Source organism: Barbus barbus (genome assembly GCF_936440315.1).
Source record: "Barbus barbus genome assembly, chromosome: 16".
NCBI classification, from domain to species: Eukaryota; Metazoa; Chordata; class Actinopteri; order Cypriniformes; family Cyprinidae; genus Barbus; species Barbus barbus.
This window is the reverse complement of record NC_136744.1, coordinates 11,151,662-11,165,503: the sequence shown is the minus strand read 5'-3', so window position 1 is coordinate 11,165,503 and position 13,842 is coordinate 11,151,662. Positions and strand designations below refer to the sequence as shown.

The 13,842-nt window shown below is 37.6% G+C and overlaps 1 protein-coding gene across 1 annotated transcript in view; it reads left to right on the top strand.

The window, feature by feature from the left end:
* The window catches only part of LOC306882847 (attractin-like), a 61,933-nt gene that overhangs the window by 3,427 nt on the left and 44,664 nt on the right, over positions 1-13,842 (top strand). Inside the window, exons 2-10 of the mRNA XM_079437801.1 lie at positions 1,193-1,276; positions 1,594-1,707; positions 2,706-2,834; positions 6,270-6,472; positions 9,443-9,611; positions 9,726-9,816; positions 9,969-10,212; positions 11,592-11,775; positions 12,740-12,894. Coding sequence (XP_079293927.1) covers positions 1,193-1,276; positions 1,594-1,707; positions 2,706-2,834; positions 6,270-6,472; positions 9,443-9,611; positions 9,726-9,816; positions 9,969-10,212; positions 11,592-11,775; positions 12,740-12,894 — 1,373 coding nt within the window. The remainder of the gene's footprint in view (positions 1-1,192; positions 1,277-1,593; positions 1,708-2,705; positions 2,835-6,269; positions 6,473-9,442; positions 9,612-9,725; positions 9,817-9,968; positions 10,213-11,591; positions 11,776-12,739; positions 12,895-13,842) is intronic.

Here is a 13,842-nt window from a genome sequence, read left to right as displayed (position 1 = left end):
GACGTTTGCTCGGCTGTCTTCTATCATCATAAAAGCTGAATGGAGACAACTGCCAAACTGACAAGAAAAAAAGCACAACAGCTCAATTATTCTGAAATATTTTGCCCATTATTGAACCCGTGTGCTTTATTTGAAGAAATACATGATGTGATTTTAATTGTTAATGATTTTAATGGGACATTGTTGAACGATGATCTAATCGGCTGGGTGGAAGATTGCTGTGCTCCGTCGAGAATCGTGTCTCGGTTATGTGTGTTTGTCACAGCTGTCTGCTGGAGAGTGTATGTACCGCTCCCACGGGATTGTGGGTGTGTTAATGAACTGTTTTCAATGTTAACAAAGCTCCTTGAGACTGTAGTCAGAGGCTTAGGTACCTTGTCACCACACAATGCAGCGTTGCTACTATTGCCACACAAAACGCAATTCTACCAGAGTGGGAGTTTCTTAGACTCCGTAAAAAATGACAGCATGTTAAAGGGATAGTTTTATCATCATTTACTCACCCTCAAGCTGTCCCAGACCTGTATGAATGGGTTTCTTCTGTTGAACACAAAAGAAGATATTTTGAAGAAAACCAAACACTTGCAGTAGCCAGTTCAGTAGTATTTTGGTCACACTTTATTTTAAGGTCCAATCATTAGTGAGGTAGTTGTTAAGTTTAGGTATTGGGTATGATTAGGAATGCAGAATATGTACTTTATAAGTACTAATAAACAGCCAATATGTTAATAAGAGGCATGCTAATAACTACTTAATAGTGAGAATTGGTCCCAATACTAAAGTGTTACCAGACCAACACCTGGTACCCTCCCCCCCCCACCGTCCCCATTATGATAAACCCATGGGACTTTCTTGTAAATGATGACAGAATTTGAATTTTAGAGTGAATTATCTCTTAGAGTTGAAAATCTGAATTAGTGTCTGTTATGAACATTGTTTGTGAACCTAGTGCTAAACTGCACGCACTGTGCTTGTGTTTTCACTATTGACCCTTGAACCTTGACGTGAGACGCGTCTGTTGTTTAATTCCCAATTATACTTTTACTGCGGGCTGTTAAACTTGCTTTATATAATTGCTTAACTGTAGGTGATTTATACTTGTCTTTATAATAACCTGTCCCTTTAGGTGTATGTGCATGCGTTAGCAAATGTTGCTCGATTGGTTTAATAATGCTGTGTCTGTCATGCACAGGCTAACGGGACCCTCAGGCTATCTCTCGGATGGAGTTGGAAACTACAAATACAAGACCAAGTGCACATGGCTTATTGAGGGACAGTGAGTATTGGCCTGAAAATGAAACTGTCTTTCTCAGATTAGAGGTCTGAACGTTAAGCCTGAACCTGGCCTTGTGACCTCACTTGACCTGATCAGTAATGTTAAATTTTACATTTTGGCTTAACTCAAATAGATTACTCTTTTATCACTCGATTAAAGTCAAATACTCTTCCACCCCCCACGCATTTGTATAATTCACATTTTGATTTATTACAAATCTAAACCATTTTTCAGGTCCTGTCAGGTTTGGCAAAAATCTGTATCAGATACTTAGTGTTTCTGTGGTTTACGGTGGTTGATGGTTGTTTTCTTGACAGGCCGAACTCAATCCTGAGGCTTCGCTTTGAGCATTTCGCCACCGAGTGCAGCTGGGATCATCTGTATCTGTATGATGGAGACTCCATATACTCTCCTTTACTCGCTGCCTTCAGGTATTCTAGTCATTTCTCTTTATTTGTGTGTGTGTGTGTGTGTGTGTGTGCACGCGTGAGGTGTAAACGAGGAGTGAGATGGCCAGGTAATGACCTGTTAATCCAGGATCAGATTAGAATACGGGAACTTCCGCAGGGGCCGCTGTTCTCCAGATCTCAAGCTCCTCATCCCACATCAGACACATTTTAACACAAGCATCCTGTGTGAATGTCCACTAGGAAATATAACTAAGCTCTGGTGGAAATACCCTGATATATGTGTGATCCATGATAAATTAAATTAAATTTTTAACTAAATTAATACGTTTTTCAGCAAGGATGTATTAAATTGATCATTTCATATTTTAATCAAAAATTGGCTTTTTTTTAATGTTATAAAACCTTTTTATTTGAAATAAATGTTGTTCTTTCAAACTTTCTGAAATTTGTTTTTTGTGAAGGAATTATTTTCTTTTCCAGAAAGAATGCAATAAATTACATTTTAAAATAAAAAAAAAAACAGAAAACGGTTATTCTAAATTGTAATATTTCACAATAGTACAGTTTCACTGTATTTTTGATCAAATAAATGTCCATGGTGAGCAAATTTTAGAAACCAAAAAAAAAAATTGCCAACACCAAAATGTTTTATTTTTATTTCTTAAAATGGAGAAAATGACAAATTAGTCATATGATTTTTAGGCTTTAAGGTCAGCTGCATTAAAATGATTCAATGATGATAGATTGGTCTAATTTGAAAGCAAAAAATAAGACCGATTACCCCTCAGGTGAGCCTGCAAGTCTAAGTATGAACTTGGATAGTGACTCTAATAGTTTGTACAATATTACGTCTACAAAACCCAAACCCTAACACTTTTTAAAAAGCCCATTATAAAGAAAGTACATAGACATTCTACTAGAGTACCATTAAGTGAGAAAGCACTGAAACTATTAAATCAGTTGGGTTCCCTGTCAGCAGAGGTATGAAGTATGCAATGTTCTTCTCTTTCATGTTCCAGTGGTTTGATTGTTCCTGAGAGCTACAGTAATGAGACTGTCCCAGAGGTGGTGGCACAGTCTGGTTTCGCCCTGCTGCACTTCTTCAGTGACGCTGCGTATAATCTCACCGGCTTCAACGTCTCCTACAGGTAATCTTTAATTCCTGGACCGAAACACTGATGCTCACAGCTGTGCTGGAGTTCTGTTTCAAAACCTAGTGAGCTGTTTGCTTTGACAGCGTCTTAAGGCACTGTGGGCACGCTTCCATTAAAACAACTGTTCCAGAAGGTAGACCGCAACATTATCCTGCCAGCTGCCTTATACCTCAATTTTGTATTTATGCTAAGGCAGTATTGCATGTATGAATTGTCAGTGAAATTCAAGATGGCAGATGGACTGAAAAGTATCTATAGAAATTGATTTGGTTTAATCCGTATAGACCACTTCATTTTAAATTTGCCAATTTATGCAACTTATAATATGTACACTACAGTTCAAAAGTTTGGGCTCAGTAAAATGTAGTTTTTTAGGAAATTAATACTTTTATTAAGCACGTATGCATTAAATTGATCAAAAGTGACAGTAAGGTAAGTTCATTTGTAATGTTACAAAAGATTTCTATTTCAAATAAATAGTTATATTTTCATTCTTTGAAATAATGTATCCTGGTTTCCAAAGTAATATTAAGAAATGTTTCTTGAGCAACAAATCAATGTATTAGAATGAATTCTGAAGGGGTATGTGACACTGAAAGCTCACTAGGTTTTAGAACAGAACTTTTTACTTGTAAACAGCCTTGTTACTGTCTTGGACTTTGAAACTTTAACCTTAATTTATAACTTGTATACAAAGCTTTCCTGACCTATGAACACTGGGTTATTTAAGAATGTGTGTTTATAAGGAAGGTGTCTTGAAATCACATATACATGGCTGCTTTTGAATAGCCAGCACTTTGCTTTGTGGCTGCATAATGGTGTAGTTACCGTTATCCACAAGCTGGGACAGGGTCTGGTTTTGTTGCCCATGGCTCTTGATGAGATCTGAGGATTCTGGGTAATGTGAATGTGTCATCCACCCAAAATGTAAATCCTTTGTTCTGTCTCGTCATTTTCTCATTCTTACATCATTCCTGTGTGATTCCTTTGCTCTGTGGAACACAAAAGGAGACGTTTACAGTGCTGAAATTTCAAGTCAAGTTTGTTTTGTTGTTAAAGCCACTTCAAAAATATAGTGGAAATGTTGTTTCACCCAGTCTGTATTGCAAATCAAAGATGCACTTCACAGGATACATTGCATTCTTCTATATACACCGAGTCTTAAATGGTAAGATTAATGTTTTTGAAAAGTCTTTTTTGCTCACAGAGACGGCATTCATTTGATAAACTGTAATATTGTCAAATATTGTAGGAATTCAAAATAACTGTTCTTATTTGAATATATTTTAACTTGTAATTTATTTTTGTGAGTATTACTCCTGTTTTAAATGACACATGATTCTTCGGAAATCATTCTAATATGCTGATTTGGTGATTAAGAAACAATGTACATGCACTGTAAACAATATATACTGTAATAATACGAAATGCAGTACAAAAAAGCAAACAGTAAGTGGGAAGTAATGCTAAACATCATTGGTTCTCACTTGCTCTATGTTTGATCTTAAAGCATGTAGTTTAAGCCTATTTAAATGCTAATGCGATTCTACTGGAGTTCTACTTCTTTTTTTGAGTTCCACATAAGAAAAAGTCAGACAGATCTGGAAAGACCTGAGAGTGAGTAAATGCTGACCAATTTGTGGCTGGACTGTCCCTTTAAGGCTCTGTGTGCACGAGAACAAGAAATTGCAGGTCAGAGTAATTTAAGAACAGCGGGACAGAGAAAGCGCAGATGTCTTTTGACCTCGGTGTCTGTGGCAGGGACTGCTCATGTGAAGCCCTGACAGTGACTGCAGCGGTTTCTATAGAGACTGCATTTACAGGGACCCAAAAAAACACTGGAGTGCAGCATCAATAGAACATCAAACACCAATCCTGACACACACTGCAGACACTCACAAAACCGCGTAAAGCTGAAAGGCAGATGCTAGACTGCCTGTTATTCTCTTCCCGTGTTCAGCTGTAGTGGGGAGTGCGTTGCCTACTAATGCGGCTGTTCTGGCTAATGCCAGTACAGGTTGTATTGAAATAAACAGTTTTCACCTCAATCGAGCTCCTCCTTAAGTGGCTCGTTACATACCTTTGAGCTACAAAAGCAATTATTAACTTAAGAAGAAGTTCAAATATTAACCAAACGTCTCATGTAAGTTTATATTTGGTTGTTGTAAATCCTTTATGGACAGGGCAATGTGACGCAGCGCTGAAGTTTCGTGTGTCGCTGAATCTGTACTGTAGCTAAATCTGAATCAAGACATTTTTAGCCTAGACTAAATGTCCGTTGTATAGCCAGACACTGTTTTCTAGGGGAAATGGGCAGACAATATTGGCATCATCTAATGTCTTCTCCTGAGTACAATGTCTAACTGTGTGCTGGAAAAGGTAAATGCCCAAGCAAACAGTGTAACAATAGGCTTACATAAGATGTGGTGGGTGCAAGGAAAATCAGTAATAATGTAATAATATCAGGGCTTTTGTCTGTACCGTATTACAAAATTAGTGAACTGTTGTCTATATTTCATAATGTTTTGATGGCTGATCTCACCGTGTAAAATTCTATTTGAAGGATATTTAATTAATTTATGTATCTTAGTAAAAGAGTAAATAAACAATAGATTTATATTCAACAATTTTCAGTCATAAAAATTCTGTACTGGGAAAAAAAATTGAGATTTTTATTTTAATCAACATAAAAGTGCTTCAAGTACACCATTTGTAGGTTGACTACCTGAACAGTGTTGTTATAGCATTCATATAAAATTAGAGTATTTAGTTAGTATTTATTATTTACTTTTTATATTTTTGTTGCATTTTAATTTTAGTTTTAGTACTTTAACTTTATTTGATGATAATTTGAAGAAGAAAAAAATCCCTGCATGATAATAAATAATAAATATTATAAATAAATTACATATAAATAAATAATATTTATTTAAGCAATATTTATTTGTATTTTTATTTGCATTTCAGCTTTTTCAATTAAAATATTATTTAATAATTTTGGTCAGCATCTTAAATGTAACTTTAATTTGCATGCCAAATCACTTATTTAACAGGTTGTCACAAAATCACACAATTATTTAACAGGTTATCACATTTTCCATTAATGTCATACAGCCCTAGTTAGTAGTTAACAATAACAGCACTGTTCCTGAAAATTGTAAAGCTGTTGGCTCTATCAGAACACTGCTTTGATAGAGCAATCTGACATATCAACTTCAGTCTTGTCCAATGGCGTGCGTGAGGCTATCTAAAATAAGCTGTTAGCAGGAAATTGTTGTCCAAACAATGGCAGAAAATAAACTATCCTTATTTAAGTAGTTCTGCCAGTAATTCAGCAATTGCACACATTTTAGTTTTGGTGTAGTTTATCAATACAGATGTGAGATTTCCTGTTGCATTGATTTCTTTGTGTCTTTCTGCTCTTCCCAGTTTAAATACCTGCCCCAATAACTGCTCAGATCATGGGGAGTGTCGTGTGGGGAATTCCAGTGACTCTGTGCAGTGTGTATGTGAGGACAACTGGAACGGAGAGGCCTGTGATGTGCCCTACTGCTCCTTTGACTGTGGCTTCCCTCTGCGGGGACGGTGTGACAGCGTCGCCAAACGCTGCCTATGCAAACCAGGATGGCAAGGTAAGTTGTCACGTGGCTCAAGCATAGGAATGACCGTAAGCTACTGGACAATCATGCTTCTAAGAGCGAGTTCATTTATGAACAAGATTAATGCATTTCAGGACTGCATTTTGAGAGTGAGTTCGGTGACAATCATCACACATTGCTCACATGGACCTTTTATTAATAACATAGATCGAACATTTGTTAACTTGCGTTGTGTGAATTGATAAGATGTAATGCATGTCACCATCTTTGATATTTACTTTGTCACTATTGCTATGGTTACAGCTGCTATTCAGAGCTATCGTGAGATGACATGACATTAGTTATTTGTACAGTATATAGATTAGTGGCTTGAATGCTGTATGTAAGCTCTGTGACGTTAAGAGTCATTAAGGAAGCTGTTCATCATCAAATTTGTTTATAAATGTTTTGTAGTTCACTCACAATTCTGGGAATTTGTAAATGGTTTTTGTGGTTTCACTAATTGTTTCCTGGCTCTCTTCCTCTTCGCCTCTCACAGCACTGACTACAGATCTCTGTCTCAATCTCGCCGCCTCTAGTGTTGTTTGGGTTTGCTTTAAAGACAGGACTCTGTTTGTCCCAGAGCTGTATTTTGGTGAACAGCTTGTGTTTTTATACTTCGCTTGATTGTGTATTTATTATTAACCCTAACCTTAACCATACCCCTATTATGTGTAATTATTTCATATATCTTTCAATGAGTATAGATACTGGCTGTGTCTATAGTATAGACTACACAACATTATTTTCAAATTAATTTTTTTATTATTATTATTTTAAATTAATGTCCCTGGACCAGTAGGGTACTCTTGTAATAAAGTAGCGGTGGCTGCTTAAAAAGATGCAATCTAATCCTGTTTACATGAAATAAACCTGCTCCTGTGCAGGTTTAAACTTACGGACCTGTTGCTATGACAGCAAGTCCGGCATGAGCTTCGAAGAACCAAATGATCCAAGATCAAGCGAAATCGTCAGCAATCAAATCCAGCTAACTGAGTTAGCGACGTACGAAGAACGGACCCCTGAATGCATCTAATATACGGGCACGCATCCGTTTTTCTCTCAGCTGTTTACTTTCACTTTAGACATGACCAACTGAGCCTATACATAAACCTTGTGTGTTTTGAACTAAAAGTTACCTTTAGCGCTAATACTGTCAGTGATCAGGCGCTGTTTAGCAGGTTTTTTTAGCGCGTGCGCTTCGGGTGTACATGCTCAGAGAAAGCGCACGTCGGAACAGCACGTGAATGAAAAGTTTAACCAGTAAGGCTTTAAAGCACATGCCAATAATGTAGCCTACTTTTGTGATTGTGCATAAGTGCAGTGTCCTGTGAGTGTAACTCTACTGCAGAGTTAACATTTGATGTGAATGCATGTGGCGTTGTACAGTATATTAAGACGGAGGCGCCAGAACTGCAGCTGATAGAATGTGCGCTGCAGCACGATACTACGATATTTTTCCAAATTTGTTATAATAAAATAAAAAGATTTATGTATTTAAAAATACAAATGTATCAAAAATAAAAATAAATTTTGCTCCAAACGAGCCAACTGAACAGCAGTACTCAATGTACATACTGTATACAGTAGGATTACAGTATTTACCCTGACCATGTATGTTAAGCTGTGTGTGAGACAGAGAGAGTACACATTTCAGCTTATGTTTCTTTTTTCTGTTATAAATGTTTGTTGCACATTTTGATGCCTGATGACAGGGGTAGAGGACTCCCACATAAAGCACTGTCATGATGGATAATAGTGTTCCATCCAGAGTCAAACTATTCCTAGTTTTGGTTTTGTTCAAACCTACCATGGAAAACACACTGCATCTGAATTTGAGTGGGGAAGCCACGGTGCTTTATATGGGAGCCCCCTACCCCTGTCATCAAGGCATCAAAATGTGCAACAAACACAACAGGGAAAAAAAACAAACATTCATAAGCTGAAATGTGTACTTTCTCGCTCACTCACTCATTCACTCACTCGCTCACTCACTCACACACTCACACACACAGCTTGACATACATGCTCAGGACAAGTTCTGTAATTCTACTGTGTGTACAGTATGTACATAGAGCACTGCTGTTCAGTTGGCATGTTTGTATTTTTGATACTTTTTATGTAAAACAATTTATTTTATTTGGATGAATTTGTCTTTTATCAGATTTACCAACTGTTATAACATCCCTAGTACTTTCCTTTCAGGAAGCCAAAGCTAAGTTAAAGCTTCTGGTTGGAAAGCAGTTGGTTTTTTGTTTTGACTGCATCAAGCAGAATCGCGTAATTTAAACGTTATTTCTGATTGGCTGGTAGGTGCCGTTTAACTCTGTATAACTCGAGACTGCTATGAACTCTGCAGAGAACTTACCTCCATAAAGCCAACTTTAGAGTATAAAACCTTGCTTGTATATCAAAAACAAATAAAAGGAACATATGAAAGAAATGTGTTCCTCTTTACAACTAATAACTGTTGACGCTTATGCTATTTTGACTCTATATATTACATCACAAGTCTGAGGTTTCATAATTGTGAGTTTCTAACTTGTAATTGCAAGGTCGACGAAGACATGAACTGTTTTTAATTGTAATTGTGGTAATTATGACAAGCAGTCACCAAACCTCAATTTTAGGCAGAGCTCTGCTGCCCAGAGCTGTGAGGGTGTAGGTCTCCCTCTCATATCTGAGCTCTTTCCATCTCTGTCTCCTCTCATCTCTTCCTCTTTCATGTGGAAGGGTGTAATCACCAATCTGTGAACAACCGGTTGAGCCACACTGACTCATGGTTCAAGTTCCTCCATGGTTTCCTGTAATGTTTTATATTTACGAGCATAGGCCTTTTGTGTATCTTTAATTTTATGGTTTTATAATTCTGTACATTTAGTAAATTAGCCATTTTTGAAGTCAAAGAAGGTTGACTTTCACTGCTTAACTATTAAAGTACATGTGTGTGTGTGTGTGTTTTAGGCCTGGACTGTTCAATAACTGTACCAGCAAATGCTTCCTTCTGGACACGTGAGGAATACAGTGGGCATGGCTTGGTGCGGGCGTCCCATAAGGCTGTGGTTCATGAAGACGTGATGTGGGTGATAGGTGGACATGTGTTCAACTACACGCTCTACCAGATGGTGACTGCGTGAGTACACGCACACACACACACACACACACACACATACACACTGGAGTATAATAACTTTTTTTCAGGCTTGCAGCTTCACTTTCTCCTTTACTCTCTGTGTCTATTCCTCAGGTTCAACATCTCCTCTCAAAGCTGGATGTCGTTAAACCGGTCTGTCAACTCTGTAACTGGACGCTACGGTCATTCTCTCTCCCTGCATGAGGTTTGTTAATGGATGACAGGTTGTTTAATAGTTTTCTTCTATTCTAATGTCTTCGTTACGGTTTGTTGTATTTATTTCCTGCATACACTGAAGTGAGAGCTGTTCTCAAAAACTTGTGAGTAAATAACTTGTCTTTGTGTGCATGCATACAGGATAAAATCTACATGTACGGTGGGAAGATTGACTCCACAGGAAACGTGACATCAGAACTGTGGGTGTTCCACACACAGAACCAATCGTGGGTTCTGCTGAATCCGCATGCTAAAGAACAGTATGCCGTCGTGGGCCATTCTGCGCACACTGTCCATCTCGACGAATCTGAGCCTGTCATACTGGTCGTGTTCGGACACTGCCCTCTTTACGGATACATCAGCCAAGTGCAGCAGTACAACATTGGTCAGTAGTGCACAGGAGTGTGTCAATTACTTAACAGTAGGGCTGGGCGTTAGGATGAATATTGCTGCCATAATTTAATAATGATATCAAATTAAGGAATAGTGTGAATATCGCAATAGTGTTATAAGTTTAGTTATAAAAGACGCTCAATTCTCACAAATATGACCTTGTCAAAGGGATCGTTTGGCTGCTTCAAACGCTTTTCTGTTTTTGAATCAACAACCGTATTTAATAAATATGGGATAAATATGGGAATTGACAGAGATAACCATAGCTACAGATGGGGCAAAAAAATCTCCTACTGTATGTCAAAATAAATCTGCATTAGGTTACTCGCTTTCTTAAGTTAAGTAAATGTAAATTTATTACATAAGTACTTTATTATATAAGTACTTTAATGAACGTGTGTTCATTTGGTAAAAAGCAGTAAGTGGTCAGTCTTTTTTTTTTGTTGATTTTGCAGTAAATAATTTAAATGCACTTTGCAACAACATCTGTTCTATCCAGATAATGCCAGAATATCAAGATACATATAAAGATTGAATATACAGTAGAGTAAATTTGGCAAAAATATTGAGAGATACATTTTTAGCTCTTATCACCCAGCCCTACTCGACAGATAGATCAACCCAGTACTGTGCATCCTTCTCTGATATTTCTTTAATTTAATTACTGGTCTCTGTTCATATAAATGGCTGTTACACCACATTTTCCTTTTCAGCTTCTTGCATCATGCACATTATGTTTTATAAAAAAACCTTCTTTTTAAAAACAAAAAAAGCATCTTTTAAAAACCAGCTTCAGGACACCGGTGTTCTGTTTCATTCAGTCTAGCTGTTTGAAAGGAAGAATTCATCCTATGTGAAAGCACCTTAATCCTTTTCAGAATTGAGTGCTACCACGGACTGAAAGTCACAGTGAACAGTTGTGACCCAGTTTCTGTCTGATGAATCAGACCGCTAGGTACCGCAGAGACTGACTCTGTCATTCATCACAAAATTAAAATGAGGCCCCTTTTTGATGTTAGATTTCAATCGGTGTAAAATGTTTTGTGCAGATGTTTTCATGATTGATTGTTGCTGTCATTCGTGTGAGAAAAAGAGGGAGACTGGGGTCGGTTTTCACTTTGGTTTCTAAAGGTGAATGGACTCCAATGTGGTTTGAAATCAACATACAAAACCCCTGCTTGGGAAAACAAGCATTTATTCAAATAGACATTTATAATGTAATTCTTCCTGATGTGACAATTATCCTTGTTCTGGTCTGTTTACAGTAATTGTTTACTATACTGCCCTCTGGTGTTGTAATGGAAGAGCAACTTCACAAATATTTTTTAGGAGAGCCTTTTGATTCTTTTCTTTTCACTCTTCCCTTTGCAGTAGAGAACACATGGAGCGTTTTAGAGACTCGTGGGGCGCTGGTTCAGGGTGGCTATGGGCACAGCAGTGTGTACGACCGTCAAACCCGCTCCATTTACATCCATGGAGGCTATAAAGCTTTCAGTGCCAATAAATATGGCTTGGCCGGAGACCTGTACCGCTACGATGTGGACAAGAGAATGTGGTACGTTAAATGGCATTGCAATTTAATATAACACAGACTACTTTTTGAGGCTATGCTTAAAATGGAGTGCCTGCTTATTTTGCAAAAATGCAAGTCAATGAAATATTAGCTACCTCTTTGATATTCTGTTTATATAGAGGTTGATGTAACAAAACAGAAATAGAATGACTTTTTGAAGAAATGCTGAATAATTTTATAAAGCAAGGAGGCGTTAAATTGATCAAAAGTCACAGTGAAGACATAAAATGTTACAATTTTACAAAGATTTCAGGTTAAAATAAATGAAAAAAAAAAACAGCAACAAATCAACATATTAGAATGATTTCTGAAGGATCATGTGACACGGACTGGAGTAATGATGCTGAAAATTCAGCTTTGCAGTTACAGTTACTAGTTTTTTATTGTAATATTTCATTTTTATTGTTTGTTTTTTTTTAAATGAGTGCAGCCTTGATGAGCATAAGAGACTTCTTCAAAATCATTTGAACGATCTTGCAACCCAACCCAAATTTTTGAATGGTGTGTGTGAAAGTGTGACGTGACATATGGCCAAGTATGGTGACCCATACTAGGAATTTGTGTTCTGCATTTAATCCATCCAAAGTGCGCACACACACAGCAGTGAACACACACTCACCTGGAGCAGAGGGCAGTCATTTATGCAGTTAGGGGTTCGGTGCCTTGCTCAAGGGCACGTCAGTCGTGGTATTGAAGGTGGAAGAGAGAGCTGTACATTCACTCCCCCCACCTACAATCCCTGCCGGCCTGAGACTCGAACCCACGACCTTTGGATTAAGAGTCTGACTCTCTAACCATTAGGCCACAACTTTCATTAGCTCACACATGGCATAATGTACATGGTCTATGATGGTCTATATTATGTAAGCATGCTACAATGAACATAGTCTGACTTTGTTTTTTGCTTTCTCTGGGTTTCCTGCTAATGATGTCTCTGAATCTGTAGGTTGATTCTGAGGGACAGTGGTTTTTTCCGTTACCTCCACACGGCAGTGATTGTTGGTGGGAACATGTTGGTGTTTGGAGGGAACACACACAACGACACCTCAATGAGCCATGGGGCGAAGTGCTTCTCCTCAGACTTCATAGCATACAGCATAGGTGAGTACAAAACACCTCCTTTGTCACCCAAATATTCAAACCGCAAGTGTTTTGTACTTTAGTGTAGGACTGCGAAACATGAGAATATGTGATGTTTGGTGTTGGCTTTCTCGTGTCTTATTTTTTTTTTAAGATAATGTGACTGTAAAGTAGTGTTGTTTTTGGCGGCCTGTTTTAATTTTAGTTTTAGTCTAGTCTTTGTGTGAAGCTGTCATTTTAGTTTTTATTAGTTTTAGTCACGTTCATACTCTTTTTAGTCTAGTCAAGTTTGTCAACTAAAAGTCTGAGCATTTTAGTCTTATTTTATTCAGAATTATCCATGACTATTTTAGTCTAGTTGTAGTAATGCAATTCTATTTAACCCAGTCAATATAGTATAAGTACCTAGTAGCAGGTATATCACTTTGCCATTACATACAAAACTGAACTATTTTAATAGCTGAAACCGTATAATCTGATTTGGGAGAAGGGGAAAAAGACGGGCTCGGGACGGACTCGGGCTGGTAATTCTGTTAAGCTCTCGTATTGTTACCTTATAGACTCAAGAATACATCTATTCCAGACACGGACGACGCTCTGATTTGAATTTACAACACTTATTTTACCAACCAAACATGTTAGAAGTACACACACATCTCCCAAAGACGAACCCCGGCTGGGTTCCCTTTCTCTGTGTCAGACTTAACTTTGTTGTCATCTTCTAAATAATGCCGCGAGTGGGGATAGAGGAAGTGACGTCGCCTGTGTCTGCGCAGTACGACCTGATGCAGCCCCTGTAGTGAGACACAGGAAACAGAAATACTGCAAAATAATAATAACGCGACTAAACGAGACGAAATAACGTTATAACATTTTGTTTCGTCTCGTTTTGGTCAACGAAAATCAAGAGACATTTTAGCATAGTTTTATAGCACATTTAGTCTCGTTTTTATTCGTCAACAATATTGC